The 25,088-nt window shown below is 36.8% G+C and overlaps 4 protein-coding genes across 10 annotated transcripts in view; 3 read left to right on the top strand and 1 right to left on the bottom strand.

Moving 5' to 3' along the window:
- The first annotated feature begins 71 nt into the window (after positions 1 to 71).
- LOC111603311 (dihydrolipoyl dehydrogenase, mitochondrial) lies at positions 72 to 2,326 on the top strand. The gene is made up of 4 exons (XM_023320832.2): positions 72 to 244; positions 563 to 1,090; positions 1,149 to 2,027; positions 2,090 to 2,326. The coding sequence occupies exons 1-4, from the start codon at positions 203 to 205 to the stop codon at positions 2,153 to 2,155; spliced, it is 1,515 nt and encodes a 504-aa protein (XP_023176600.1). The 5' UTR covers positions 72 to 202; the 3' UTR covers positions 2,156 to 2,326.
- A 319-nt stretch (positions 2,327 to 2,645) lies between these two features.
- Positions 2,646 to 5,291, top strand: LOC111603334 (tryptophan--tRNA ligase). The gene is made up of 4 exons (XM_030225067.1): positions 2,646 to 2,710; positions 2,795 to 3,058; positions 3,136 to 3,563; positions 3,622 to 5,291. Exons 2-4 carry the CDS (start codon positions 2,837 to 2,839, stop codon positions 5,093 to 5,095), a joined length of 2,124 nt encoding a protein of 707 aa, XP_030080927.1. The 5' UTR covers positions 2,646 to 2,710; positions 2,795 to 2,836; the 3' UTR covers positions 5,096 to 5,291.
- Positions 5,292 to 5,359: 68 nt separating this feature from the next.
- LOC111603324 (rab11 family-interacting protein 3) overlaps positions 5,360 to 25,088 on the top strand; it is a 51,172-nt gene continuing 31,443 nt past the window's right edge. For 2 of the 6 annotated variants that reach the window (XM_023320848.2, XM_023320850.2), the window contains exons 1-5: positions 5,360 to 5,788; positions 16,667 to 16,820; positions 16,892 to 17,180; positions 17,256 to 17,324; positions 18,509 to 18,553. In XM_023320848.2, coding sequence (XP_023176616.1) covers positions 16,688 to 16,820; positions 16,892 to 17,180; positions 17,256 to 17,324; positions 18,509 to 18,553 — 536 coding nt within the window. In that variant the 5' untranslated portion in view covers positions 5,360 to 5,788; positions 16,667 to 16,687. Of the gene's footprint in view, positions 5,789 to 16,666; positions 16,821 to 16,891; positions 17,181 to 17,255; positions 17,325 to 18,508; positions 18,554 to 22,245; positions 22,394 to 23,875; positions 23,895 to 25,088 lie in introns of those variants that run through there. The other 4 variants (XM_023320851.2, XM_023320852.2, XM_023320855.2 and 1 more) reach the window with 3 other exon arrangements.
- LOC111603326 lies at positions 19,899 to 20,793 on the bottom strand. 2 transcript variants are annotated; one of them, XM_023320858.2, is made up of 2 exons: positions 20,474 to 20,793; positions 19,899 to 20,416 (listed from the first exon to the last, which is right to left on the bottom strand). In XM_023320858.2, the coding sequence occupies exons 1-2, from the start codon at positions 20,687 to 20,689 to the stop codon at positions 20,078 to 20,080; spliced, it is 555 nt and encodes a 184-aa protein (XP_023176626.1). In that variant the 5' UTR covers positions 20,690 to 20,793; the 3' UTR covers positions 19,899 to 20,077. The 2 variants fall into 2 exon arrangements, with proteins under 2 accessions (XP_023176626.1, XP_023176627.1); XM_023320859.2 differs by having other exon boundaries at positions 19,899 to 20,413.

Genomic DNA, 25,088 nt, shown 5'->3' with positions numbered 1-25,088 from the left:
AATACCTACAGCCACTAATCAGGAGTATTTTACAACCTGTAAAAACATCGAAACGGATTTTCTATCGATATATTGGTCAGTCGCCATCAGCAGTTTGCCGTGCTCTAGCGTAGTACCGTGTAATTTTCGTTAGAACTTTGATAGTAACGTCAAAGTATTGTTTTTCGGTTTTAGAAAAAGCTATTTTATAAATTGATCAGCAATGCAGTCCACACTACGCAGAACTGTGACTGCTTTGGCCAAGGTACAAAGATATAACCCGATTTACTTCAAGCTTAGTCCAATTGGGTTATGCAATTCTAACCTATATAGGTCATAACTTTCGCATTAAATGCATTAGTCGATCATTGTGGCGTCAGAAACTGTGCGTGTGCAAATGTCAAGGTCGCTGATTAGGCCAATTATCAGCTGACACAGTTGTGATAAAGCCAAATGATAATTAAAAGACGTGTTTGTGCTAAGTGCCAGCGATTAGCGTAAACACAACAAACAGTCAAAGAAATGAAATATAAACTAGTGTGACCAGTTAGCATTCTATCTAAATTGCTGTTGTTCATTGCAGACACCACTGCGGACCAATGCCGCTATTTTGGGTGCATTAAATTCGCGTTGTTACTCAGCCACACATGAGGCGGACATTGTGGTAATCGGCTCTGGACCTGGTGGATATGTTGCTGCCATCAAAGCAGCGCAGATGGGCATGAAGACTGTCAGCGTGGAGAAGGAAGCTACTCTAGGTGGCACCTGTCTAAATGTTGGCTGCATTCCGTCGAAAGCTTTGTTGAACAATTCACACTATTATCATATGGCCCACTCCGGAGACTTGGCCAGTCGAGGTATAAACTGTGGCAGCGTCTCTCTTGATCTTGAGAAACTGATGGGCCAAAAGACGAATGCTGTTAAAGCTTTAACAGGAGGTATTGCAATGCTTTTCAAGAAGAACAAAGTTACACAACTCACGGGCTTTGGCAGCATCGTCGGCCCGAATGAAGTAAAGGTGACCAAGAGTGACGGCACCACGGAAACCGTTAAGACAAAGAATATATTGATCGCTACCGGCTCGGAGGTAACCCCCTTTCCAGGCATAACTGTAAGTATGTTCTAATCACAACCGTTCGATTATAGATATAGATATTTCTGTTTTATAGATCGATGAGGAGGTTATTGTGAGCAGCACGGGCGCTTTGAAGCTAGCCCAGGTTCCCAAGCATATGGTTGTCATTGGTGCGGGTGTTATAGGCTTGGAGCTGGGCTCCGTTTGGTCACGTCTGGGTGCTGAGGTTACTGCTGTTGAATTCATGGACACTATCGGTGGCGTTGGCATTGACAACGAGGTATCCAAAACCTTCCAGAAGGTGCTCACCAAGCAGGGACTCAAGTTTAAGCTGGGCACCAAGGTCATGAGTGCCACACGCAATGGGAACTCAGTCAGTGTCTCCGTGGAAAATGCAAAATCGGGTGAAAAGGAGCAAATCGAGTGTGATACGCTATTGGTGAGCGTGGGGCGCCGGCCATACACTGAGGGTCTGGGTCTGGAGGCTGTAGGCATTGTGAAGGACGATCGTGGTCGAATTCCTGTCAATGCAACTTTTCAAACGGTGGTGCCAAGCATTTATGCTATTGGTGATTGTATTCACGGACCAATGTTGGCACACAAGGCTGAAGATGAGGGCTTAATCACCATCGAGGGTATTCAGGGTGGGCCAGTTCACATTGATTACAATTGCGTACCCAGCGTGGTGTATACACATCCTGAGGTTGCGTGGGTGGGCAAATCTGAGGAAGCACTCAAGCAGGAGGGCGTTGCCTATAAAATTGGCAAGTTCCCCTTCCTGGCGAATTCGCGTGCGAAGACAAACAACGAAACCGATGGCTTCGTTAAGGTTCTAGCTGATAAGGCAACGGACCGTGTTCTGGGCACGCACATCATTGGTCCAGCCGCTGGAGAACTAATTAATGAGGCCGTGCTCGCCATGGAGTATGGCGCTTCTGCCGAAGATATCGCCCGCGTCTGTCACGCACATCCGGTAAGATAAATAGATAATCCATGCTATAAGCGTTGTATTGTAAATACATTTTTTATCTGCAGACTTGCGCTGAAGCCTTACGCGAGGCTAATGTTGCGGCCGCTTTTGGAAAGCCTATCAACTTTTAAAGAGAATCCCATTGTAGTGTTTATACTAATTTGAAATTGGAAATATCGCCGCTTGTTTGAAATTCTCAATGTGCAACTGTAACGATTAATATGTAACGTGTCCGATTAATATATTAATTGCTAGTTGCAATACGAAGTAGTCACAAAAGGTTTACAATATATATTTTTAAATAAAATTGAGTCACAGTATAGTAATTATCGATGGTTGTTTTTTCTATCGATATTAGTTACAATCAACTGCATCGTGTATCGAATCGATATTCCTTATCTATATTATCGATAATTAGGTGAATTAATTTGTATTTTTATTCAGCTATATTACACTTTATTTTAGTTCCAAAGACATTGGTGGATAGCTTGTACGTAACGTTACAGATGATGTCTTTTTAATTTTCGTATTCTGGCACATGCATTTTAAAATTAATTATAAATATCAACGTCAATAATGAAAAATTGCCATCGATAATAATTAAACGATACTCCCGCTCAGTAAAAATTTTCCAGCACTATTCAACAGGGACATTCTATAGTAGTAATGGTCACACCAATCATATGGTAAGTTTTGAACGGGTTGTCAAAATTAAATTACAGATTACCTGTTTTACATTGTCAAATAATTCATTCTTTCATTTTCTATAGATTATCCATACGAACTAAAAAACAAAATTAATAACAGTTGCAATGTTTCGCGTTAGTAAATTGTGCGTGCCACACACCGTACCAGTCTCCCAAATAAAACGTCGAATGTCCCTGGCCAAGAGGTTATTAAATGTCAGTCAAACGCATTCATGGGAGAGTGCTACCAGAGAACGTATGTCCGTAAATCAACAATCGCAATTTAACGCAGCTGGTAAGAAAAAAAAGCAGCAAAACAGCGAGCAGGAGCAAGTTCAGAACACAACTGTGAGTAGCTTGATATCTATTGTGATGTAATTAAAGTGCTTCAATCGACCTCATACTTCTTTTTTGCTCTCTTGCAGAGTAATCATCGGTGGCAAAAGAAAATCTTTAGCGGCATTCAGCCAACGGGTTCAATGCATTTGGGCAACTATTTGGGCGCTGTGCGCAAATGGACTGAATTGCAAAACAAACGAGAAAATATCACCATTAGCATTGTAGACATGCACTCCATAACCATGCCGCATAATCCTCCAGCGCTACGTGAGAATATTTTCTTGATGGCTGCAACGTTGCTCGCCTGTGGCATCGATCCTTCCCATACGACATTGTTCGTTCAGTCATCTGTGTTGGAGCACAGCGAATTAAATTGGATACTTAATTCATTGACCACAATGCCAAGACTAGCTCAACTGCCGCAATTTAAAGAGAAATCGCGAACTGTACGTGATGTGCCGCTGGGCTTGTTTGTTTATCCGGTGCTCCAGGCTGCCGACATTATGCTATATAAGTGAGTATAACCGATAAGCTTAAGTTTAAACTAATTGCTACTCATTTTATATGCATAGAGCCACTCATGTGCCCGTTGGAGCGGATCAGGTGCAACATATTCAACTGGCTCAGCACCTGGCACGCGGTTTTAATACACGCTATGGCGACATGTTTCCGATATGTAATCCTTTAATTGAAGAAAATGAGGGCTCACGGATTCTTTCCTTGCGCGAGCCGTCCAAGAAGATGTCCAAGTCGGATTTAAGTCCCAAAGGTACAATCAATCTAAACGACTCACCCGATCAAATTACCGAGAAGATTAAGAAGGCTGTCACAGACTTTACCTCGGACATCTCATACAATCCGAATGCGCGTCCAGGTGTTAGTAATCTAGTGAATATTCACGCTCTAGTTACGGGTCAGAGCATTGAATCGGTGGTGGAGGAGGCCAAGCAGCTGGACACGGCGCAATACAAGGAGCGCGTATCGGAGGCAGTTATTGAACACTTACGTCCCATTCGAGAATTGATAAATAAGCATTTGAGTAATCGCAATGAACTCATATATATACTGGAAATGGGTTCTGAAAAGGCCCGCAAAGTGGCGCAAGCAACAATGACGGAAGTGAAGCAGCGTCTGGGCTTAGGCACTGTGGGCGTAACTCCGCCAGGTGTAGTACTGGCGCCACAACTGCAGGATCACTTAAAACTAACGGCAAGTCAGCGTTTAGCTAAGGGTGTATTTCAGTCGGATGCTCATCAACATAGTATTCAGCACTCTGAGCAGGGCTACGGTAGCCTCGCTGGGCCAGGTGGAGATGCTGGAGAAGCGGCCACTGGAGAGGCGGCTGAAAATGTAAGTAAACAAGGACCTCGTAAATCGCGTCACACAATTGTGCCAATTCAGACGATGCGTGTGGAAAAGTCGTTTAATCGTTCACCGTCGCGACACGCCTTCAAGCTGGACAATTACAATGTGCCCAAAATTGGCTTTCGTGATGCAACTGCAAGCCTGAACTCAAGTGTAGCATATCGAACCGATCAACGTAGTCGTCAAGGCGCTTTTGGCTTTATTGCACCTAAACATTTGGGCGTACGTAATAATATATCTCTGAAGTATGGTAACTCCAATCCCAGTGCTTTGGCCTCTGTGACAAGTCAAGTGAATGCAATATACAAGCAGCAGGAATCTGTCAGCAGTCTGGCCAACAGTACATTCTATAAAGCAGCCTCCTCCTCTTTCAACAGCATAAATCCCAGTGTCGTCAATATGGCAGCTAAAACACTAAATAGCCGTAACAACAATTCACCTACAGCCGCTGCAAGCCCTTCGCTCCCAATAGGCAACAGCAGCAACAGCTCTGCCAATATCCCGGACATTACGAACAATATATCTAAAACCACCACCAGCACCACGGATGAAAATGCTGAAGCAACCGCCCAAAGCTCAAGCGCTTCTGCTGAGGAAGATGGGGATTCAAATGCCGAAGATCATGAAGATGAGGATGATGATACAGCAAATGCAGAGACTTTGGTGGAAAAAGTTAATTAAAATAGATTAATTGCAATTGTTTTTAGTATAGTCTGATTGCCCTTAAATCGCTGGTAATACATTGGAATGTACTTATTCTAAATGATTTACACATTGAAATTCGAATTAGTGCGCCTCGAAAGGCGTAGCATTACTGTTATATGTTATAATGAATGTTATTAAACAGTGCTATCGGTTGTGTCGATAGTTAAGGTAATTCTGTGTTTCTCAAATGCGGGCACACTGGCCAGCTTCTTTAGTATTTTTCAATCATACTTTGTTCGGTCCGGTTGTGCGCGCGCGGGTAATACGACGTTCCGTATAGTCTGCCCCAACCTGTGTTACCTGTGCTTGGTGTTTGGTGTTTGTGTGCGTATTTCCACATATTTTTGTGTAGTTGTACATACGAAGTAACGAAAATCACAATCCAAATGGTATGCAAATGCGTTGCCAACGTTACGCACGCGTAGAAATACAAAATTCAAGTGCTAACTTGTATTCGTATAAAAAAGCCGCAAAGTGATTTATATCAGGTTGAAGCGCGCGCCAAGTGAAAGTGCAACAAATACAAATACACCAAAACTACAACACAGCTTAAATAAAACGTATTAGTTATTAAAAAAGTAAACAGCCAAATAATTAACTACCTGTTCTACACATTCAAGTTTGTCGGACGCAGCAGCAACAGCAGCAGAAACAGGAGATCAAAAAGAGGTGCGCAACAAACACAAGAAATCTAACTGTTGCTTCTTCATTGTCTATGTGCGCGCTTGAATGTGTGTGTGTGAAGTGCATGCTTCAAAAAATTCATTTTGTCTTGTGCTACGTCTAACGGTTGTTTTTGTTTTATACGCACATAGAAAAAAAATAACTCAACAAATATTTTGCACAACAGTTTTAACAGGTGCGTTAACTGTTTTACATAATTTGGAGCAGCAGCTGTTTGTTAGCTGTTCTATTTATGCGCTAGCGGTAGATCTCATTAGTCAGATCTTAAAAGTTTGACAAGCAACTCCGTCATGCCATTCCGTTCACCGCAGTTAATCAAACCGCAGTTTAATACAAAATCTCAATAAACTTCATATATAAATAAAATGTATACAAATATTATACTTTGAAATGATAACTTTATTTAATATTTAATCACTTTTGTTTTGACGGTTTTGTACACGCAATGATGTTACTGTTATTGATTCTCAAACTGTAAGCGGTTGGGGCTACATTGCTTGTCTAAGCATCTCTTTTTTACAGTTATGAGTATACACTTACTTATGAATGTAAATCCAGTATAAGTTAGTCATATATTATAATATGTGTTAGTTTTATATTATATTATTATGTGAGTCTTATATTCAATTGCTAAAAATTAAGCATTATTGAAAGTTTTTAAAGCCCTTTTTGAATTGTTATTTGGGCTCTTACACTGTAAACAGAGTATTGCGCAGTCGGCTGCACTCTTTTATTTCATTTGTTTTACACGCAATTAGGCAAATGACTTGTATTAGTTTTAGTTTTAGATTTAGTTTCAGTTGTCTACAAATTACTTGTAACATTTGCACAAATGCGAAATTCGCATTTGCCTTTTTGTTTTGCCATTTTATTGCAGCTGTAGTTGTTGTTATTATTGTTGTGTTAGCCATGTTGTGCCAGTTGGTGCTATCGCCGACGCCGACGTCGACGTCGACATCGACGGTTTTTGCTTGGTTTATTGTTTTCTTATGGTTTGGTTTTGGTATTTTGTGTGTTTGCTGTTGAGGAAGTTATTACGAATACCCTATTTAAAACGGATAGGGGGGTCTGATTAGTTTGACTTGGATGTGCAATCTAAAATGCGTAAGATGCAGTTATAGCTGCCAACTTTAAATATGTATATATAATAATAAGAAATATTGAATATAATTGTGTCAAATATACAGTTGTAACAATATTTGTGTATATCACATTGACCAGACAAATACTCACAGGGTGTGTTACGGTCAGTAACTTGATTTGCTTAAAATTAATTTACTGAGAGTGCAACTCAACTGCCGAAACAGAGGGTGGGGAGCGAGAGAGTAAGAATTGAGAGTAAGGCAGCAGCACTAAGACCAAGTACAAGTACTTCCGCCTGTTGGCGAGAGTTTTGATGTTGTTGTTGCTGTAGTAGTTGAGGCCACCTGCCCAACGGCATGGAACAGGAAACGAACAGGCGTAGGACACGGCTTGGCGACACTTGAGGCTGCGTTTTGGTAATGCGAAACCCACTCAGAGATGCAGCAGCCGCCGCGGCAGCTGCGCTTCAGCGTTTCGGCGTTTTCATTGCATCACATAATTTTTATTTTCTGTTTCCTCTTCTTCTTTCGCATTATGCATTGTAATTTGATAGTTTTTCGTGTTGCCTCAAGTCCATTTGGCCCCTATTAATGTGGTTGCTGGCGCTCTAAAATTACAGCTGTCTCCCACCCCCTTCCACTTTGCTGCAAACTTCTCTATTTGCATCTCTTTCACACGTTAAGGCGGTCTAACGGTTCTGCTTTGCTGTGCACTTTGCATATTGCGCTGCCCAAAAATGGCTCGTTGTTGTTTTTGGGCTTGTTGCCAGGCCTTGGCACAGTTATGTGGCTTGGCCACGTTTTGTAGTTGTTATTGTTGTTTATCTTATGTCTTACGGGGCTTTTTCTTGTTTTTGCTATTCTGCATTTGCAATTTGGGCTTGACCTGCTGTCAGTTGGGATATTTTTGAGTAATATGTGCGAAAAAATAGAAGAAAGAAAACGGGTTATAGGAGTTGAAGTACCGTAGAAAAAGACGAAGAAGCAGAAGACATTTGAGTTTTAAATTATTATTATTTATGTATTATTTTTATAATAATTATTTATTATTTATATATATAAATATTTAATTTATTCTCTTATCTGTGGTGGTAATACTTTTTTATAATACAAATAAAAATAATAAATTTATTGTAACCACAAATAAAAATAAAGAATAACTTATACTTTGTTAATTGGAAATATTAGCTAGTTAGATATTCAATAAAGAATTCCAGAGAAACGTTAAAGTTATTAATTCAAATTCAATTGTTTTTAAGTAACAATATATATATATATATATATATATATATATTTAATTTATTTCTATTTGCAAAAGTTGAACAAATGCATTAACTTATGCTTAACAAAAAAGCAGACAAAAAACAACAGAAAAAACCGCAACTGAAATTATAATTAAACTTTTTGCCGCATTTGAACTTCAATTCGATGCGATTCAAGGCAAACGAGTTGAAAAGATTTTATTTTTGTTTTTAACTTTTTATTTTTGTTTATAAACAAGGCAAAGCGAGAACTCGTGCCAGAGATTTGTTATTGTTGTTGCCAAAAAAAAAAAATGAATGCCGCGAGAAAAAAGCATGTCAGAAGCAGCGGCAACAACAAAAAATATAGAAGCTTTTTCAAACTTACAGAACCGGTCAATAAACGAGCGAGAGAGTGAGAGAGAGATACCGAGAGGTAGACGATATTTAAAGACGATGACATCTTTAATTGATTTGTTAGAAATGCACTTTGGCAATGGAAATGCATTCAGCAGCAAAGTGGGTCAAATGGTGGTTGTAGCCAACACCACCTGCTTTGGTTCAATGCACCATCAATGGAAATGGAAATGCATAAAAAAATGTGTTTGTAATTAGCAAAGGAACATATTTAATGTCAAACCAAGGTATATTGACCACGACAACAGTTCTTTGAGACCCGCCGCAACTCAACCTAAGTAAATAATGTCGGTGACTGTATTGCATAGTCTGGAGATACCTTAACTTTAAACAGGTGGTGTCGCGGTGTTTCTCTCTATTTGTTCTCATTGTTGTTTATAATTGTTTTATTTTTCTTTTGTTCTGTCATGTGTTGCGGCTCGTAGTTTTCAATGAATATCACACAGTTACAACAGTACGTGGTAGATAGGCAGTCGAATGGACTACAGCATTTCCTTAAGAGTGTTTCGTTTTATATAAATACGTATGCAGCGCAGCATCGACAGGCTTGTTTCATTTATCATATATGAACAAAAGTGTTTTAACTGTAGGCAGGAACTTAAACAGGTCTAAGTCGGATTGTAACTGCTGAATTTGTTCATAAACCTCAACTTCATTTGCTATGCTTAATATATATAAATATCATACGTATTTAATTTCTATATCTATTATAAATGGGCGCAAAACATCTAAAATTAAATGAAAATTAAAAAAATTCTAGCTTAACTATATATAAAAGATTTTAGACTGTTCAATAAGATACGCTATTCAGCATATTTTGTAGCTCCCATGGGCATACGGTACTTTATTTTATAAAGAATGACCTAATTTTTATATACTAAATAAAATCAGACAAGCATTAAGTGATGCTTAAGCACTCAAAGAATATATAAAATAATAAAATGCCAATAAAGTACTTTAGTTAAATGTTTCGACTATTTAAAGTGTTGACACTGTAGAGAGGAATTTTTTGCCTGCGTTTACTGTAGGAGAGCCTACCTCATTATTCATTCAGGAAAGTAGTCGGTCAGGTTTTATTCTTCTTTCTTTATTCTTTTTTATTTGGCTTCTCTTCGGCTTCCGCTTTGTGGAGTACGCCCCAAGAATTTAAAACCTGCTGCAGCGCCCCTGCCTCTATATAGACGTTGGCTACAAATTAGCGGGAACTGCCAGCGTGGCATCCGCGTGGTTGAAAATAGAGTCGCTGGCCCGACTCTTAGCTAAGAGCTCGACAGCCAGACAGTCGAGCAGATGCATAAAAATAAAATATGTCAAAGCAACGCAAATGGGATTTGGCTTGTGCTGAAGGCGGGCAAATATTCCAGGCCAGATGCAGCTAATTCCTAATCAAAAAGTTCTAAATTGTTTATTTTAAATCGTGTTGTGCGCTCCATTTGTCAAACAGATCTGTTTGCCTTGCTGTAAATCTGTTTATATATCATTTTCTTGACCTAATTTGTCAAACGATTTTCAACTTCACTTCGCAAATGACTTTCAAGTTCTCTAAAGCTTTTGAAAAATTTGATTTTCTATTTTTTACGACAGTTTTCCCACAGTTTTTCACAGTCGTTGACGTCTGTTGATTTGCCACACACATTTTCCTATGCTTAGTGACCTTATTTTTTGATTTTTTTGGTTCTCTACTTCGAGTGTCGTAATGCATTTTCTTTCTTTTCCCCCTTTTTCCGCCAGTTGCCTTTGTTTGCATAATTAATCAATATTGTTTCTATCATATTACTCTTTATTTCTCTGTTTTTGGGGGCGTTTTATTGTCTATTATATTTGTTTTGTTATTTGTGGGGGCGTATTATTGTGCGATCAGCCTTTTTTTAATGGAAGTCTTGATAAATAAATTTAATTAAACAAATTTTGTTTATTATGTGATATGAAATTGTGAATCATTTGGTAATGTGAATAAGTGGAAACTTCTATAAAGTTTATATTAAATAAAGTCAATGATGAAGCTTGAAATAAAAATTCTACGGGAAAATAAAAAAAAAATAAATTTTTATCTTTTATTTGAATGTTTTGTGACAATATCAGAAAATAAAATAATGTTTGTGAGCAAAATCCCTAAACCTTGCTTTTATATAAATGCTGTATATTATGTTATAATCTATCCAAAAATATCAATCTTTACAATATAAAGAGATAAATGTCTGATGATGACTACTTATCAAAGAAAATTTTCTCTTTATCTAGAGTATGTTCAGCCAACGGTATACTTTTTGAATATTCACAAAATTTGAACTATTTGAGACTTTTCTTCATAACATTTTTTACACGAATTCAAAAGTTTTCAAACCTCAAACATGAATCAAACATTTGCCAAGTTAAATACAATTAAATTCATTGTTTAGTTTTTTGAATATGTTAAAACGCATGCAAAATATTTATTGAAAAAGCACGTCTCACGTTAAAAATGCACTGCAGTAAAATATCATTTACGTATTAAAGCGAAAACACGTTTCGAAAAAGTCAGAGAGAGAGAGAGGCATATAAATATATAGAGTGAGTGAGAGAGAAGGGGGAGTGGGAGAATACTTCCCCGCTTAGTTGATTAGTTTTAGCTATTGTGGATATGAACTGTTGCATAGATCTTGCTGAGAATCAAGCAAGCTCTCCAATTAAAGCCAGCGGGGCATTGTAACACAGAATAAAGAAAGATTTCTGTACATTAATCAACAAGTTTATCTTATTTGTATATCTTTGTACGCTTATCTAATTTTTTTTTAGGAGCAGCTGCGCTCTTATAAGAAAATTATTGCATATCGCTTGCTCAAATCTGAGCAGCTGTTTGGCTTGGTATTTTCCATTATTATCTCGAGTTCTCGATTTTGCGCAAGCAGGTAGCAAAAAAAAAAAAAACAAAGTTCCAGCGCTGTGAAAAGGTTCAACCAAAAATTCTCACTTGACGCCGATTTAATTGATTTTTTCAATGGAACTCTCACTAGGGCTAGACTCTATGAGCATATTTCACATGAAATATGTATGTTTCTTTCTGGCGGTGCATGTGGTAAGGAAACTATCTTCAATACGAGAGGAGTTGCTGCCACATGTTGTTGCTGCTTCTTCTTTCTCTTGGCCACTTGAGTAACATGCCCAAACATGGCTGGCTGTTGTTGTTGTTGTTAATTGTGTTCGTGTGGTTTCATAATGCCGGCGCATTACTCGCATTATGACAATCGCATGGCATGAGGCACCGATTCCCTGGCCATCTTCTCATGCCCTGGCATGCCATGTGCTTGATCTAGCATGGATGAGACTCATTAAAATGCCAGACCAGGCCAGCTGACATATTGAGTTGAAGGCATTGTTTAGTTAACTTTGGGCTTATTCAGCAGTAAAGGAGAGAGGGTTGATTGTAAAGTTATGAAAAAAAATATTAGTTTGCATTGGGGAAGTTAAATATTTTTTTTATCTTATATTTCAAATACATTTAAGTGATATGCTATATTAATATAGCTTTATAGAAAGATTTTGTTCTTTATTGTATTGATTTTTGGAGCAATTGATATTTTGAGCAAGGTCAGCAATTGCAGTCTCCATTATGCCGCTAGAATATAATGCAGAGAGTATATGTAGTATATATATTTATATAGTATATATATATAGTATATATATGTAGTATATTCTTAAACCTTAAATCTCTAAGATAATATCTTACAAGCAAATATCTTTATATATAGATTTCATCTTAACTTTTCATCCTCGTTCTGTTTTCCTTTTTATTACTTGTTCTTTTAAATAGCCTCGGATATTGAACACTTCCAGTTGTTATTGCCCAAGTTATGTGTATTTATTATGCAATCAGAGACATGCTCGCAATACTGTGGAACTCATGTAATTTACAAATCCCTTCCTGCTTCCTTTCTCACTCAATAGACACTCTACAGCTGTTTGCACTGTCAACAGGGAGATAAGTAGAAGATGAGATCGTGCAGCAGTTTCAGTTGATTAGTAAATTGAATCGTTTGCCCATCGTAAATTTGACATCATCCACTGGGCGTAGTTTTCTCTCTTCACATATATTCTTCTCTGTTCTGCCCGGCGCAAGTTCAAGTTTGTTTCTGACTCATGTCAAAGTCACAAAGGGGCAACAGCAGCAGCTGTTTCTCTAAATGAGTCTGTGGTCAGTAGCCGCCGAGTTGGCTGCCCCGAGTCTCGGATAACATCTAATAAATAGCAAATGCGTCCCATAAACGAGCAGCTTGTGCTATAATTAAATCATATATTGAGTTCTCTACTCTCTGGGCTCTGCAGCATGTGTTATTGATCAATAGCATATGGCTACACCTAAAACTATAGACTGCCTGCAATACAATATATCGTGAGAGCTTAGAGAGCTCTATAAAGCTAATCAAATGTATAAACGTATCTAATTGATAGATATCCATTGCACAGACATTTTCCCATAATTTGAATAAATTTAAATGGAACTCAATTTCATAGCAAATTCAATTAAAAATGCTTTGGCAACAATTTTGCCATTATATTACTCAAGCTTCAATCAGTCATCAATTAAAAACTTATTTACATATTTTTAGATTTTATTTTATGAAAGTACATTAAAATTTGATGAAGAACATTTTATAGTAAGACAATTGTGAATACATTTTTAAATTGCACAAAATAGAATTCGATAAAATACCGATTATAATTTAAATTTAAATAGTTTAAATTCTTAGTCAAAATAATTTTGGGTTTCTATAAACAATTTTTTTAACTCTTTGAGCATTTTGTGGAAATTACTTTACTTGAATATTTAAGAAGAATTGAAAAGAATGCCAATACCATCTTCTCTGAGGATAAATGATATATTTCTGTGGCTACATTTGATTTTCAGCAAGACTTATAAAGATAATATAAACTCAAACTTGGGCAATAGTTTGCTGCTGTTAACAGAAAATTGCTGTATGCTTTTCCTTTAGTTAGTAACAAGTTATTTAATTAAGCTTTGCACACGTTAATTACATTGTTCTCACAGAGCTTCTCGCTTTGTGTGTTTCCGTTCAAATAAAAGTTCACACAGTTCTTTATTTGTGCATATCAGGTGCTGATGATATTCATATTGTTGTTGCCGTTGTGTAGACAATAGAAAAATGTTCATGGGAAATACATTTACAATTATAGAGCCGACAACTTTTGCATGAAAAGTGCATTGCCAATCAGCGAATCGGAGAAGCGCAAACAGCAAACAACAGCAACAACAACTGCAGCAAATATCGTCACACATTTATGACTCTGAGAGACCGCTGCGAGGCATGACAGATGATAAAACCGACTGTGATGCTGAGTCTTACAGGCACCACCCTCTGCCTGCAGCATCTTTCTGCAACTTAATAACTGTATGTCTTTGTTGTTGTTATTGTTGAACAGGTTGCAATAGCAGCAAATTTAATTTTGCGGCCAAACCAGCCGGCAGTAAAATGCATTTTAATTATAACCAACTGACATACATAAATATGGCTATAATGTGAATAATTTTTCAAGAACTGAAATAAATATTGAAATAGAAAACAACACAAAATATCTTGAAAACTGTTTTGGTTAGCAAAAATGATTTAAATTAAATGAAAATACCAAAACTACGAAAACAGGAAGTTGTAAATTGAAGAAGGCAAAAAATTGTTGAATATTTTATAAAAATATGAATATATTAAAAATTAAATTTGTTTTCGAAAATTAGAAAAATTTAAATATATATTGTAACAAAAACATTTAGTTTTCTTTTGAAAATAAAAAGGAAATAGGCACTTTTTATGAAATATATAATAAATCTAAACATATACAAAATCTAAATAATAAATCTTCTTTTTTGTCCTCGAACTCCTCCCTCAGAATGCTTTTTATAATTATCTACAATGATGACTTTTACATGATTGATAGAATACCAGCTTGACATTTAATTAATTATTTCATTTTCCGATGAAGTTTTATTTAATATTATGATTATTAACAATAGCCATATTTGTGTCTAGCTACCCTCTCTATTCATGTTGCGTAGGGTATACATTTGCTGACATGCAACTGCCGAGGTGTCACATCAGTCAGCTTTGTGGCTGACTAGCTCACACGCCCTCATTTCTGTGGATTATGCATTGGCAAAAGGCAAAAGGGAATTGCATAAGTGTAAATTTTGCTTCTCTCGTTTTGGCCAACTTTCCCAAAACTTACCAAACATCGATTTTTCAATGCAGTTGTCGTCGTCACGTCAACAGTTTTCGACTCGGCACTTCAAGAGTTCATTGCACCCAGCAAGTGGCTCCTCCTTTGCGTACGCCTTCGTCGTGGCCCTTTGGTCAATGGTCAAAAGCAAAAAAATAAAACAAACATTCGTTGGCTTTGACTGTTTACCTATTTGTTTTGTTTTCTTTTTTTTGGTTTTGCTTTCGCTTTGAACTTCTGCCATGTAATAATCATTTTTCATTATTGCGCATTTTTCCAGTTGAAAACGTTTGCTGCAATTTGCTAGATAATCAATATTTAATCACAGGTCTTTATGTTGCCTCATTATGACTAATATATGATTGCAAATGCAATTGTTTGCAGTATTATTATTTTTCTCGTTTCAAGTGAAAAGAGTCAAACAATAAAGTTCAAACTAAGGTTAAGAGGTTGTCATTTAGGAAAGTTATTTTTATACAAGTAAAAAAATCGGATAATCCAGTGTGAATAAGGAAAGTTTTATGGTGGACATCGCGGTAAAAATAAAGCGGTAGATCATAATACAGATAAATTAAAAAGTGGAGCGCATTCCAGCTAGTTTTTGTGCTATACAAATCAGTTAGCTGCTAACGATTGCCATACCTGTTAACTGTTCTCTAACAAGTGTTATCTCATCTACACGAAAATAGACTGACCTATTTATTATAGCCCACCGTCGCGCCGGCTAACGGCCCTGACATTTCAATCAATCAAACTTACACGAATAGCTCTATTGGTCTTTTGTACTCAATAATTTTATAGATTTTACTACCAAGTACATTATTTCTTTGCTTTCTACGAAACGAAAGCGTGTAACCCAAAAAAAGAAGAAAAAGCTAGTTAAAGTTCAATTGCTCTCTCATTCACTCCCGCTCTAAATGACAAGGCATAGAGGGAACCAACAACAATTATAAAGTAATTACGCACGCTGAGCGGGCCTTACAAATGGGTCTCTAGAAATGTCGCCTCTGCGTTTTACTGCGGGGGCTGTATTAGGTTGTCTAATTGTGCTGTGCGTCGTGTGGTCCGTGCGTCGAGAGGGAAGTGACCACAACAGACCTCGACCCATTTTGATTACTTTGGGCTGTCCACTTCCGCTCTTTGTTATCGCAGCCAATGCAGTGGCCACATTACCTGTTGCAGTTTCTTTTATTCAAATGAAAATTGAATTCGCTTTTTATAAACATAATAAACATTAGCATTTGGGATACTGAAACTGAAGTTAGATATAGAAATACATATATGTATATATGGATTGGTTAGTATTTAGTTTTGATTGCGGGCATCGAGGTGAAAAACCTCGCTTCAGTATAAAGAAATTGTTCTGGCTGAGAGTATCAGAGTTGGATTAAAGCAGCCATAGCTGGTTTTTGCATTGAAGTTACTTTGCTTTCTAAACAGTGTCTTCGCATATTGAGCAGGCAGCGTAGAAATATCTGAAATATATTATAAGAATATCTGGAAAGATTTGAAGAAATGCATTGGTTAATTTTTAGTCATACCTCAAACAAAAATTTCGATAAAAAAAAAAGCAATAAGGAAATTCACAGCTTGCTAAAAAGTGGCGCAAACTTAGTCTTAACACTTTGTTAGTACAATATTATATTTAATTATATAAGCTATAATCGAAGTTCATGAGGAAGACATTCGCGTATGCACACAGAGAAAGCCTTTTAGCCAAGCTCAGTTTTTACCTACCTTAGCTCTTTTTTTTATATTTCTTTTCAACTAACAGAGTTCGACTTGCAGCACGTTGCATTTTTGTGGCTTCTTCGGTTGCATGTCGAAACTCAATTAGCTGTCCTATTGACCTGTTTGTCGCTGTTTTTTGTTAGACAATTTTGAAGTAACTTTCGACATTTTGCATTTCTTTGCAGGCTTTAAACACCTTTGGCAGAATGGCGCCCATGCCACGCATTCAATTGGCCAACAACAATGCGGCCATAAAAGCCACAACCAACAATTTTCTGTATGCCGAAACAATTTCCGGCGACAGCAGCCCAACACCCAGCAGTCCGCCTTCGAGCACAGGTAAGTTGCATAGCAGACAAATGAAAGATTTCCGCTTGAACTCAGTTACTTACCTTCATTCGATTTCACAGCGGGCGTTGCTAAATCGCAGTGCTCCTCCCTGTCGGATGGCGAATCCTTTGAGGGTTATGGCGAGAACGAGTATAGTGTTCAGTTGCGAGCCACGAGCAGCAACGTCAACGGCAACAGCAGCAACAACAACAGCAATAACAGCGTCAACAACACTCACCATCATAGCATGAACAACGGCTCTATACATGAGCACAGTGGACACTCAAATGACGGCAATAACAATCTGGATGAGACGCCTGGCATTGAACTCGATCTGGCGCCTCATGTTGTCTCATCCTCACCCAAGGAGTAAGCTGCATGTAATTTATATACTTATCTCACAGATTTTTATTAACCTATTGTCTGCTGTTGTTGTTGTTGCAGTGACGAGGAGCTCAACATTATGCCCCGCGACAATTGGGCCAGACGCAGTCTGAGACGCACGCCTACAAGGTAACACCAGCTGCAGCAGCAGCAGTAGCAAGTGGGGAGGGATTGTAGACACATAACAAGTCGGCGTCTCGACTACCATATAAGGTCGAAGCGATCAACAATTAGTTATGGAAAGCTTGAATGCTTGTAGAAATTTATGTTGTCCCCGTCATTTATTTGCACACACTCACATAATCGTCGCGCCTTTTGACGTAATGCCCATAAACTGACCAGTTTGCCAAGTCCAAGTAGTTTAAGCCGCATCTGTTAAGCGATCATCAACCAGTGTCCGTCTGCATTTTTTATTTTTGTATATTTGTAGGTCTATTTAAATATTTAACCTTTTCTTTTGTATATGTACCTTTGAATGTATCTCTGCTTGTATGTATACGGGCTGGAAAACCAGTTTTACTATGTCTCGCGTTTTGGGCTGTGATTCATGCGTTGCGATCCAGTCGAAATCGCAGTCGAGGCTTGTAGTCAGTGCGCAAACAGAGAGAGCTCATTGTTTCCGCCTATGTTCAACACACCACAAGAGAGCGCAATATCAAACAAATAGTTTGAGTGAGAGAGAGAGAGAGAGATAGTGAGGTGTGTTATGGTGAACTCAAGATTCACCTGCATTAAGAGCATTGATGCTCTCTTAAATCATACAGTATGTCGGCTGTCTTCTAATGTTATAACTTGTAAATCACACGATTGTTTCATTAGTTACCTTTTTGCATAAGCTATAATGATACGTTATCAATCAATGTTATTTGGACTTAAAAATTATATTTAAATATTATTTATAAATTTATTAAAAATAGTTTAGTTGGACTTTTCAAAAATGTTAATTAGACTTAAATAAAGTAATATTCAGAGGATCTTTATATAATTTTAAAATAGGATTTTACAAATTTTGAACAAGATTTAAAAGCTTTAATGAATATGCGCAAAATAATATAATAATATTAAGAATGATATATACATTTGTTATGTGTATACCAGAGAAGTCAATTTATCTAAAAGTATCCAGTCTTAATGGGCATACGAAGTCAAAGGCATAGCTAGTTGAACTTAGTTCGTAATAATCAAGAAATTTTAATGGTATTATAGACTATGTTATTTGCCTAAGTGTTATTAAATTAGATATTTTTGAAGGGCTTTCATTCTGCTTTGAATTAAGACTCTGTAATAAATATCATATCATATATTCTTTGCAGCAATCCTGATAGTTTGCCCCAGCGTCGTTGGGGCTCCATGAGAAAGTAAGCAACATTTATTTATTTCTCATATATTTATGAGTTTGCTTTTTTACATTTGGGTTGCTTTTGGTTTTCACGTAAAGTTTCATACGACCCTAACGCATTTTCATATCATTTGTCGTCCATTTGGTTATGGTTTATAAATTATATATAGATTTAAGATGCATAGAAGCAACTGTATATAATAGCCTTTCATGTTTTTTGTTTTGTTATTTTAGAAAATTCATATTTTAATTTTATTCCGTACAGACATTAGTTTATTCATATCACTCTAAAGCTTAACTAAAAGCAAAACCATCTTAGCTTACTTATTCATTCCCTGAGTTTTCTCTGAGCTAATCGAATTTTCATATTTCAATTGTTTTGTATATTGAATAATTCAAGTATTCATAAATTTCATAAATGTTTTTCGGTTTGGCACACAAAATTGATGTTTTTGTTGTTTTCGCCTTGTTGGCTTTGCTATTTTCGTAACATTTAATAGTTTTGTTCAAGGCAGCACATAAACTCGACCGATTAATTGCTGAAGATTAGAGAAAGATACTAAAAGTCGTATAAAATGTGTGTAAGATTTGCTGTTAGTTCTGGTTTGGCTGGCATTTCCTTATAGTCGGCTATGTTTATCACTTGCCCATTTCCTGTTTCTCTTATAGTTTTTTTTGCCTTGTCAACGAAGTTGGGAACTGCTGCTCTCGCAGCTTCTGCTGGCGGCCCTTGCGTTAAGTCGTTCGTTGCAAGTGAAAAGGTTGAAGGTAGTTGCAGCCTCGAGCTCGTCTTTAGCAGCCGCTTCTTTGGTTCGACTTGACTTGGCTTACAAGTTTTGCGGACTTTTTGCATTATTGCTGAAGGGGTTGTCATGCTATTGGAATGCGCACAAGAGAGAAACGGAGCCAGAGAGTGAGAGAGGTTAAGAAAACGAGTTTTGGCTTGCGGCAATTCTGTCAACTTTTAGTTTTCTTCTGTTCAACAGAATTTAGGCCGCATTATATTTATTTTCTTACTTTTGTCAGCTCACAATTGACCCAAAAGCTGGCCAGGAACTGCAGTTCTCAGTTTCTGCTTGTTTTTTCTTGTTATTTCAATCATAATTAGCTGTGAGAAATCTTCATCTAATTAAGATGCACTCTGCAATCAGTTAAGGTTTAACCTTCATGCAAGTGCCTCGTAAATTGTGTGGCCAGCTCTTAACTTTCCAGCCATTGCATCTGATTATTCCCAGCTTTAATTTGTCATGCTAATGTCTTTGTTTTTGCATCGTCTGGGAAAAACTTAACATTGCATTCATCAAAGTCAAGTGCATAGATAAAAAGAAAAATTTATTTAAATGACGTTGAACCAGCATTTAGAAAAGGCCGTCTCATAGGGCGAAAGGGCCGTAGTTAGCAGATGAACTTCCATTTCCATCTTTTTTTATATTTTTGACTTTAATTTAAAACATTTAAAAATATTACTAAAAACTAGAATTTCAACTAAATAACAAATAAATTAATATTAAACCCTCTAACCCCGATTACTAAATTCCGAAGCTTAAATTCGCCACTTCGGCGACTTTTTGGTGCTACTTATTGATTTGCTCAAGGAATGTTTGTTACGTTTAATAGATACTGTTGTTGACTTGCTTGTTTTGGTGAATTGGGTGGCACAGCTCAAGGAAGTCATCGAGCCCGAATCTGCGCTTGCATCTTGGAGCGGTACACTTGGCTCCAGTAGCGGCTCCCAGGAATTTTCCCGTGCATTCTCCTTTACCGACAAATTATCTGATTGGTCACTTTTTAACTTGGCAGCAAGAAGTAGTTCACCCAAACTCTCCTCAAACTGTAGCTGACTAATTTCTTTTTCGATCAATAATTCCTCTTCGATTTTCTGCTGATATTGTGAATTATATTAGGGCGAATACCATTCAGATACTGTCCTTATACTTACTTTAATTTTTTTATGCCGTATCCACCATTTGATGATTAATAATAATGAAATAAAGCAAGATAATGCAATCCAAAAGGATTGATCCCTGTCCAAAATCATGTACTCAAATACTCCATAGATCTTTATGAATAACCAGCAAACCGTGGGCCACGCGCGACATCGCGGACTTAACTTCACAGCAGTCTGAAATGGGATAACCGTTTTATGGGCCCACATTGGTCCTTGGTCAAACACTACGAAAATTTGGATTTATTAGAATTATTTTCTTGATATAAAGAAAATATTTGAATAGTTATATTTGTGTGCTCTGACTCAGTTATGAAAAGTCTAAGCTGAAATTTATTTGATAGCCTATTAGGAAACCGGAGTAGTGTCATTCTGAATAATTCATGTGATTTCGTATTGGTATTCAGATTTAGCATAAAGGCTAGCTGAGCATTCTCATCCAAGCTCCTGCGTCCAGGTGCCACTTATTCCTCTTTGCCAAGCATCTTAGCAGCTGCATATTTGCTCTTCTATAGTTTCTACTTTTGCTGCCAGCTCTGTCCTTTCTTCTGTCTACGTTTCGCAGTTGAAGAAAGTCTGCTCTGAGTCTCAGTTTCCGCGGTAAATGCAGTTGTATTCGGCCGCTTAACTTATCTAATGTAGGTATTTTGGAAAGTAACCATGACCAGAGAACATTTATACCAGATAAAAGACGTTTCACCGTGGTTTCTATTCTCTAGAACTCTAGATCGGGGATAATTCTAGCTGTTAATCTACTCTACCTTTTGCTTGACCAGGAGACAATGATCTTGCGTCGCACATCTTTTACCGACTGCACCAATAATTATTGCTTACATACATTTTCAAGGATACCTTAGTCTTGTACCTGAGACTTAAACCCCGTTTCTATATGGCTTATGAGCATTGATTTTTTTGCCTTACAGATACCTTTATACTCTTCAATTTGAATACATTTTGATGCCCATCTCGTATAGAAATTTAGAAGCATAAATTATATAGCTCGTATCTCTTAAGCTCCACTAATTTGGCTTACGGTAGCTGCTTGATAAAGTGCTTGGTAGTCTGACTGCAATGCTAATTGGCCGCTTTTGGCCGTAGTAATTGGCGCACGTTTTACAGTTTTTGGCAGCTCGTTTTACCGCTCGTTGGCAACGTGTCAGCGCGACATTTTGGCAGCCAAAAAGTTAACTCGCCAATATAAAAACTAAAAAAGTTAGGCAGTCAAATAAATATGTAGATAAATTCCCTTAATGCTGCAATATTTGTATTGGCCAAGTTTTTATCGGCTCGCAGCAAACATGCTGCAAGCGAACATGTTGCAACTGCAGTGGCATCTTTTTAGTCTAGCACAAAGCACAGGCTGCCAGATTTTGTAAATAGGAAAACGTACCTAAACAAAAGTATTTAATAAGGCTAACAATTTTATAAAATAAATATAATATATTACATTTTACATTTCGGATTCACAATGAGCAGCAGCTACCTGTTAACCTTTTTGGCCTTTTCAACTAGCTGGCAGCATTGTTTTGCTGTCGCCCACGCACTATCAAATAGTTTTTGATGCTGCTCTCGTTCGCTCGCTCTTGTCCAGTGAACTCACTTGGTCAATGTTTTGTTTGTTATGTTTTGCTGGGCTTGTTGCTGTTTTCTCTCTCTCTCTCTCTGTCTCTCGCTGTGCTACGCTCTTTCGCATTTGGTTGCGTCGAACCTGTTTGTTAGCCGCCTTTTAGATTGAGTCTGCGTTGATTTTTAGTTCGAAACTAGCTGCAAACGTGTGCGGTTCGCATTTGGCTTAACTGACTCTCCCGCTGGCTGTGTATTGTTAAGCATCCGAAACGCATCCGTCGTCACACAATCGGTTCCGGCGTGGCAATATCAAAATCTACACAAAATTCCACCGGGGCATAGAAAAAAGTATGTGAAAGTCTTGCCGCAGACAGCGCGGGCAACGCAGCGTATGCGAAACATTTGTGATGAGTGCGAAGACGAGCTGTAAAAGATTATATATATTGTCAGAGATATATATATTGTTTTTTTTTTTGGTTTTTGGTCATAAATTTCGCTTTCGCGCTTAGTTGTTGCTCGTACAAAGTATTTACTATTTACTATGAGTTATTGTTTTTAAGCAGTTGCTGTGCTTGTTTCTACTGTAGTTTACACTTTGGTAATTTACGGCGTCACGCCTTAATGACTGCAACAAGCGTCAACAACTGACGAACGGCCTAAACCAGAGATATATACATATATATATATATATATATATTTTGTTTTCGTTGCACATGCTTATAGAGCGAGAGAGAGAAACAGACGAACGCACAGAGTCTCGTGCATTGCCACCTCTGACATGTCTGTCTACCTAACACACACACACACACATCTACACGTGACTGAGTGCACTGCACACGCCCTTTTTGTATCCAAAGTGAAAATCTTAGTAAATTCTTGTATTGGATGCAAGATTCAATTCCTTGAATCACCAAAATTAAAATGTGAATCGCAGTTGCATAAAATCTAGTGACTCTGTCCCTCTCTCTTTTTCTTTGTCTTGGTCTTATTGCACACCCTTTGGGGCGCCGCATCAATCAAAATCAAATCAGTTTATAGCCTTAATTACACTTAAGCAGCCATAAAAGTCGGTTAACAGTCGCTGCACAATTTCATTTGCTTGCATTTGTTGCATTTTCATTTTTCATTTTTGGTTTCGATTTCATTTTGCTTTCTGCGGCGCTATTTAACGACGTTATCAGAGCTAGGAGAAGCGCCAAAATGAAAAGCGCGTGTCTCTACAATATTAGCCATAAAATAACGTGAAATTGTTATTTGAATTGAATGAAAAGTGAAGTGTGGCCGGAGACGGCTTTTGGGCCATTGCGAAAGTGTGTCTAAAATTGAATTATGTTTTTTATATGCTGGCAAAGTAGAGCTTAGTCGCCATGGAAATGCTGCAGCGCCAAGTCCGCCAGAGCTTACCAATTTGGCCAAATCAATGCCAATAAGAAATGTGAACAAGTGTGAGCTTCTATGAAAAACCTGAACTAAAAAATAAATAAATAAGCAAAAACATATTGTCCTGATTAGTAAGTGCTCCTTGTGCCGTGTTGATATACCCAGTCAAGTGCAAACACATGTAACTCAAAGTCAGCTATAAGCTCTTGAGGTTAATTAATGCTTATCATGTCTATCTTATCTCAGCAAATACAACTTGAAGGCAATTGCAATGACGCGTATTGCGGCCAATGGCCAAAACAATAAGCAAATGAGTTAACTGAAAGATAAGCGTTAAACAAATAAATAAAGAGAAATAACAAAATCCAACTAGACTAGATTATATATAAATCTACAAAGGCAACTAACTTCATATGGATGATGAATATTTTGAATATTTTCCCTATGACCGCAGTCATTTGAGAAAAATGTGCGTATACTTAATAATATATGGTTACTATTCGTTGTTGTTGTTATTGTTGCACTTAACTGTCATGTAAAGCATTGTTAAATGTATTAATTCTTAAGAAAGAAACCACAATGAAGCACGCCCACAGACAAACAAACACCCACATAAACACTTTCGCCTTTTTTTGCTTTTGCTGAACAATCGTCTATATGTGAGTCAGCTATATATAAATATATATATATATATATATCTGTACATATATGTAACTGTTACCTGTATTTCTATAGAAATCGCAACATGTCTTGACCCCTCCTGCTCCAGCACACATTTTGTTGACTTCTCCTTTTGTCAGAAAGCAACTTTCAATTGATTTTTTCTAGCCATGGCATTAAGTGTGGCACGACAATAAAAGATCTTTGAATCGTGCATTAAAATATCTTTTACCTTTCATAGGAGGGCGTAACTCAGACAAAGAGATATCTTTATAAGTATATGAATTTATTTGTATTGCAAAATTGTAGCCAAATATTTCGCATTCAGCATAAATGAAAAGTTGACTGAATACTGTCTGAAGCGATTATGCTTTACATATAAATATTATTTAAAACTCTGACATAAAAACAAATAAATAAATGAATAATCAATTTATATTGAATAGATACACAGACATAAGGTCTTTTATGTACTGAATACAAATGTGAAACTAGAACAGTTCTATAATGTTTCAATATATTTATATATTGTAACCTAAAGTATCCGAAAATACTTCTTTTGCTCCAAAATCTCTTTTAAATTATATTAAAGTTTAAAATTCTTTATTTTTCATTGAGATATTTTAATATATTTATTTTTTACTGTATAAAGCATATATGCACTTTGCTATGAACTAATTCTTTTTTCTCAATTCTATTTTTTATTTTTTTTTAGTTTCATTTATTTTATTTAATTTTTAATTTTTTAAATATTTTTGGTATTTAAAAACATTTGAAAAACATTTTTTAATGTGTTTTATAAATTGTATATTTTTTTAGTTATTAAAAAAATAAATAATATATTTATTATTATTTGTTTCTTAATGCTTTTTATTTATATATTTTTTTAACTTTCTTTTTAATTTTTATATATTTTGTATTTTAGTAATTTTTTTATGGTCATAAATAGAACTATTTATTTCAATATACATTCATTTTCTATGATTAAACCATAGCACTTTTA

This window comes from Drosophila hydei, unplaced genomic scaffold, assembly GCF_003285905.1.
Source record: "Drosophila hydei strain 15085-1641.00,03,60 unplaced genomic scaffold, DhydRS2 tig00000001-arrow-pilon, whole genome shotgun sequence".
NCBI lineage: Eukaryota > Metazoa > Arthropoda > Insecta > Diptera > Drosophilidae > Drosophila > Drosophila hydei.
The sequence above is the reverse complement of the archived record's forward strand: the minus strand, read 5'-3'. Positions and strand labels throughout refer to the sequence as shown.

Coding starts and splice junctions, on each gene's coding strand:
- LOC111603311 (XM_023320832.2), top strand. CDS start 203: ATGCAGTCCACACTACGCAGAACTGTGACTGCTTTGGCCAAG. Junction 1,091..1,148: donor CCCCCTTTCCAGGCATAACT/GTAAGTATGTTC, acceptor TCTGTTTTATAG/ATCGATGAGGAGGTTATTGT. Junction 2,028..2,089: donor GCGTCTGTCACGCACATCCG/GTAAGATAAATA, acceptor TTTTATCTGCAG/ACTTGCGCTGAAGCCTTACG.
- LOC111603334 (XM_030225067.1), top strand. CDS start 2,837: ATGTTTCGCGTTAGTAAATTGTGCGTGCCACACACCGTACCAGTCTCC. Junction 3,059..3,135: donor AGCAAGTTCAGAACACAACT/GTGAGTAGCTTG, acceptor GCTCTCTTGCAG/AGTAATCATCGGTGGCAAAA. Junction 3,564..3,621: donor GCCGACATTATGCTATATAA/GTGAGTATAACC, acceptor TTATATGCATAG/AGCCACTCATGTGCCCGTTG.
- LOC111603326 (XM_023320858.2), bottom strand. CDS start 20,689: ATGTGGGCCCATAAAACGGTTATCCCATTTCAGACTGCTGTGAAGTTA. Junction 20,417..20,473: donor TACGGCATAAAAAAATTAAA/GTAAGTATAAGG, acceptor TCACAATATCAG/CAGAAAATCGAAGAGGAATT.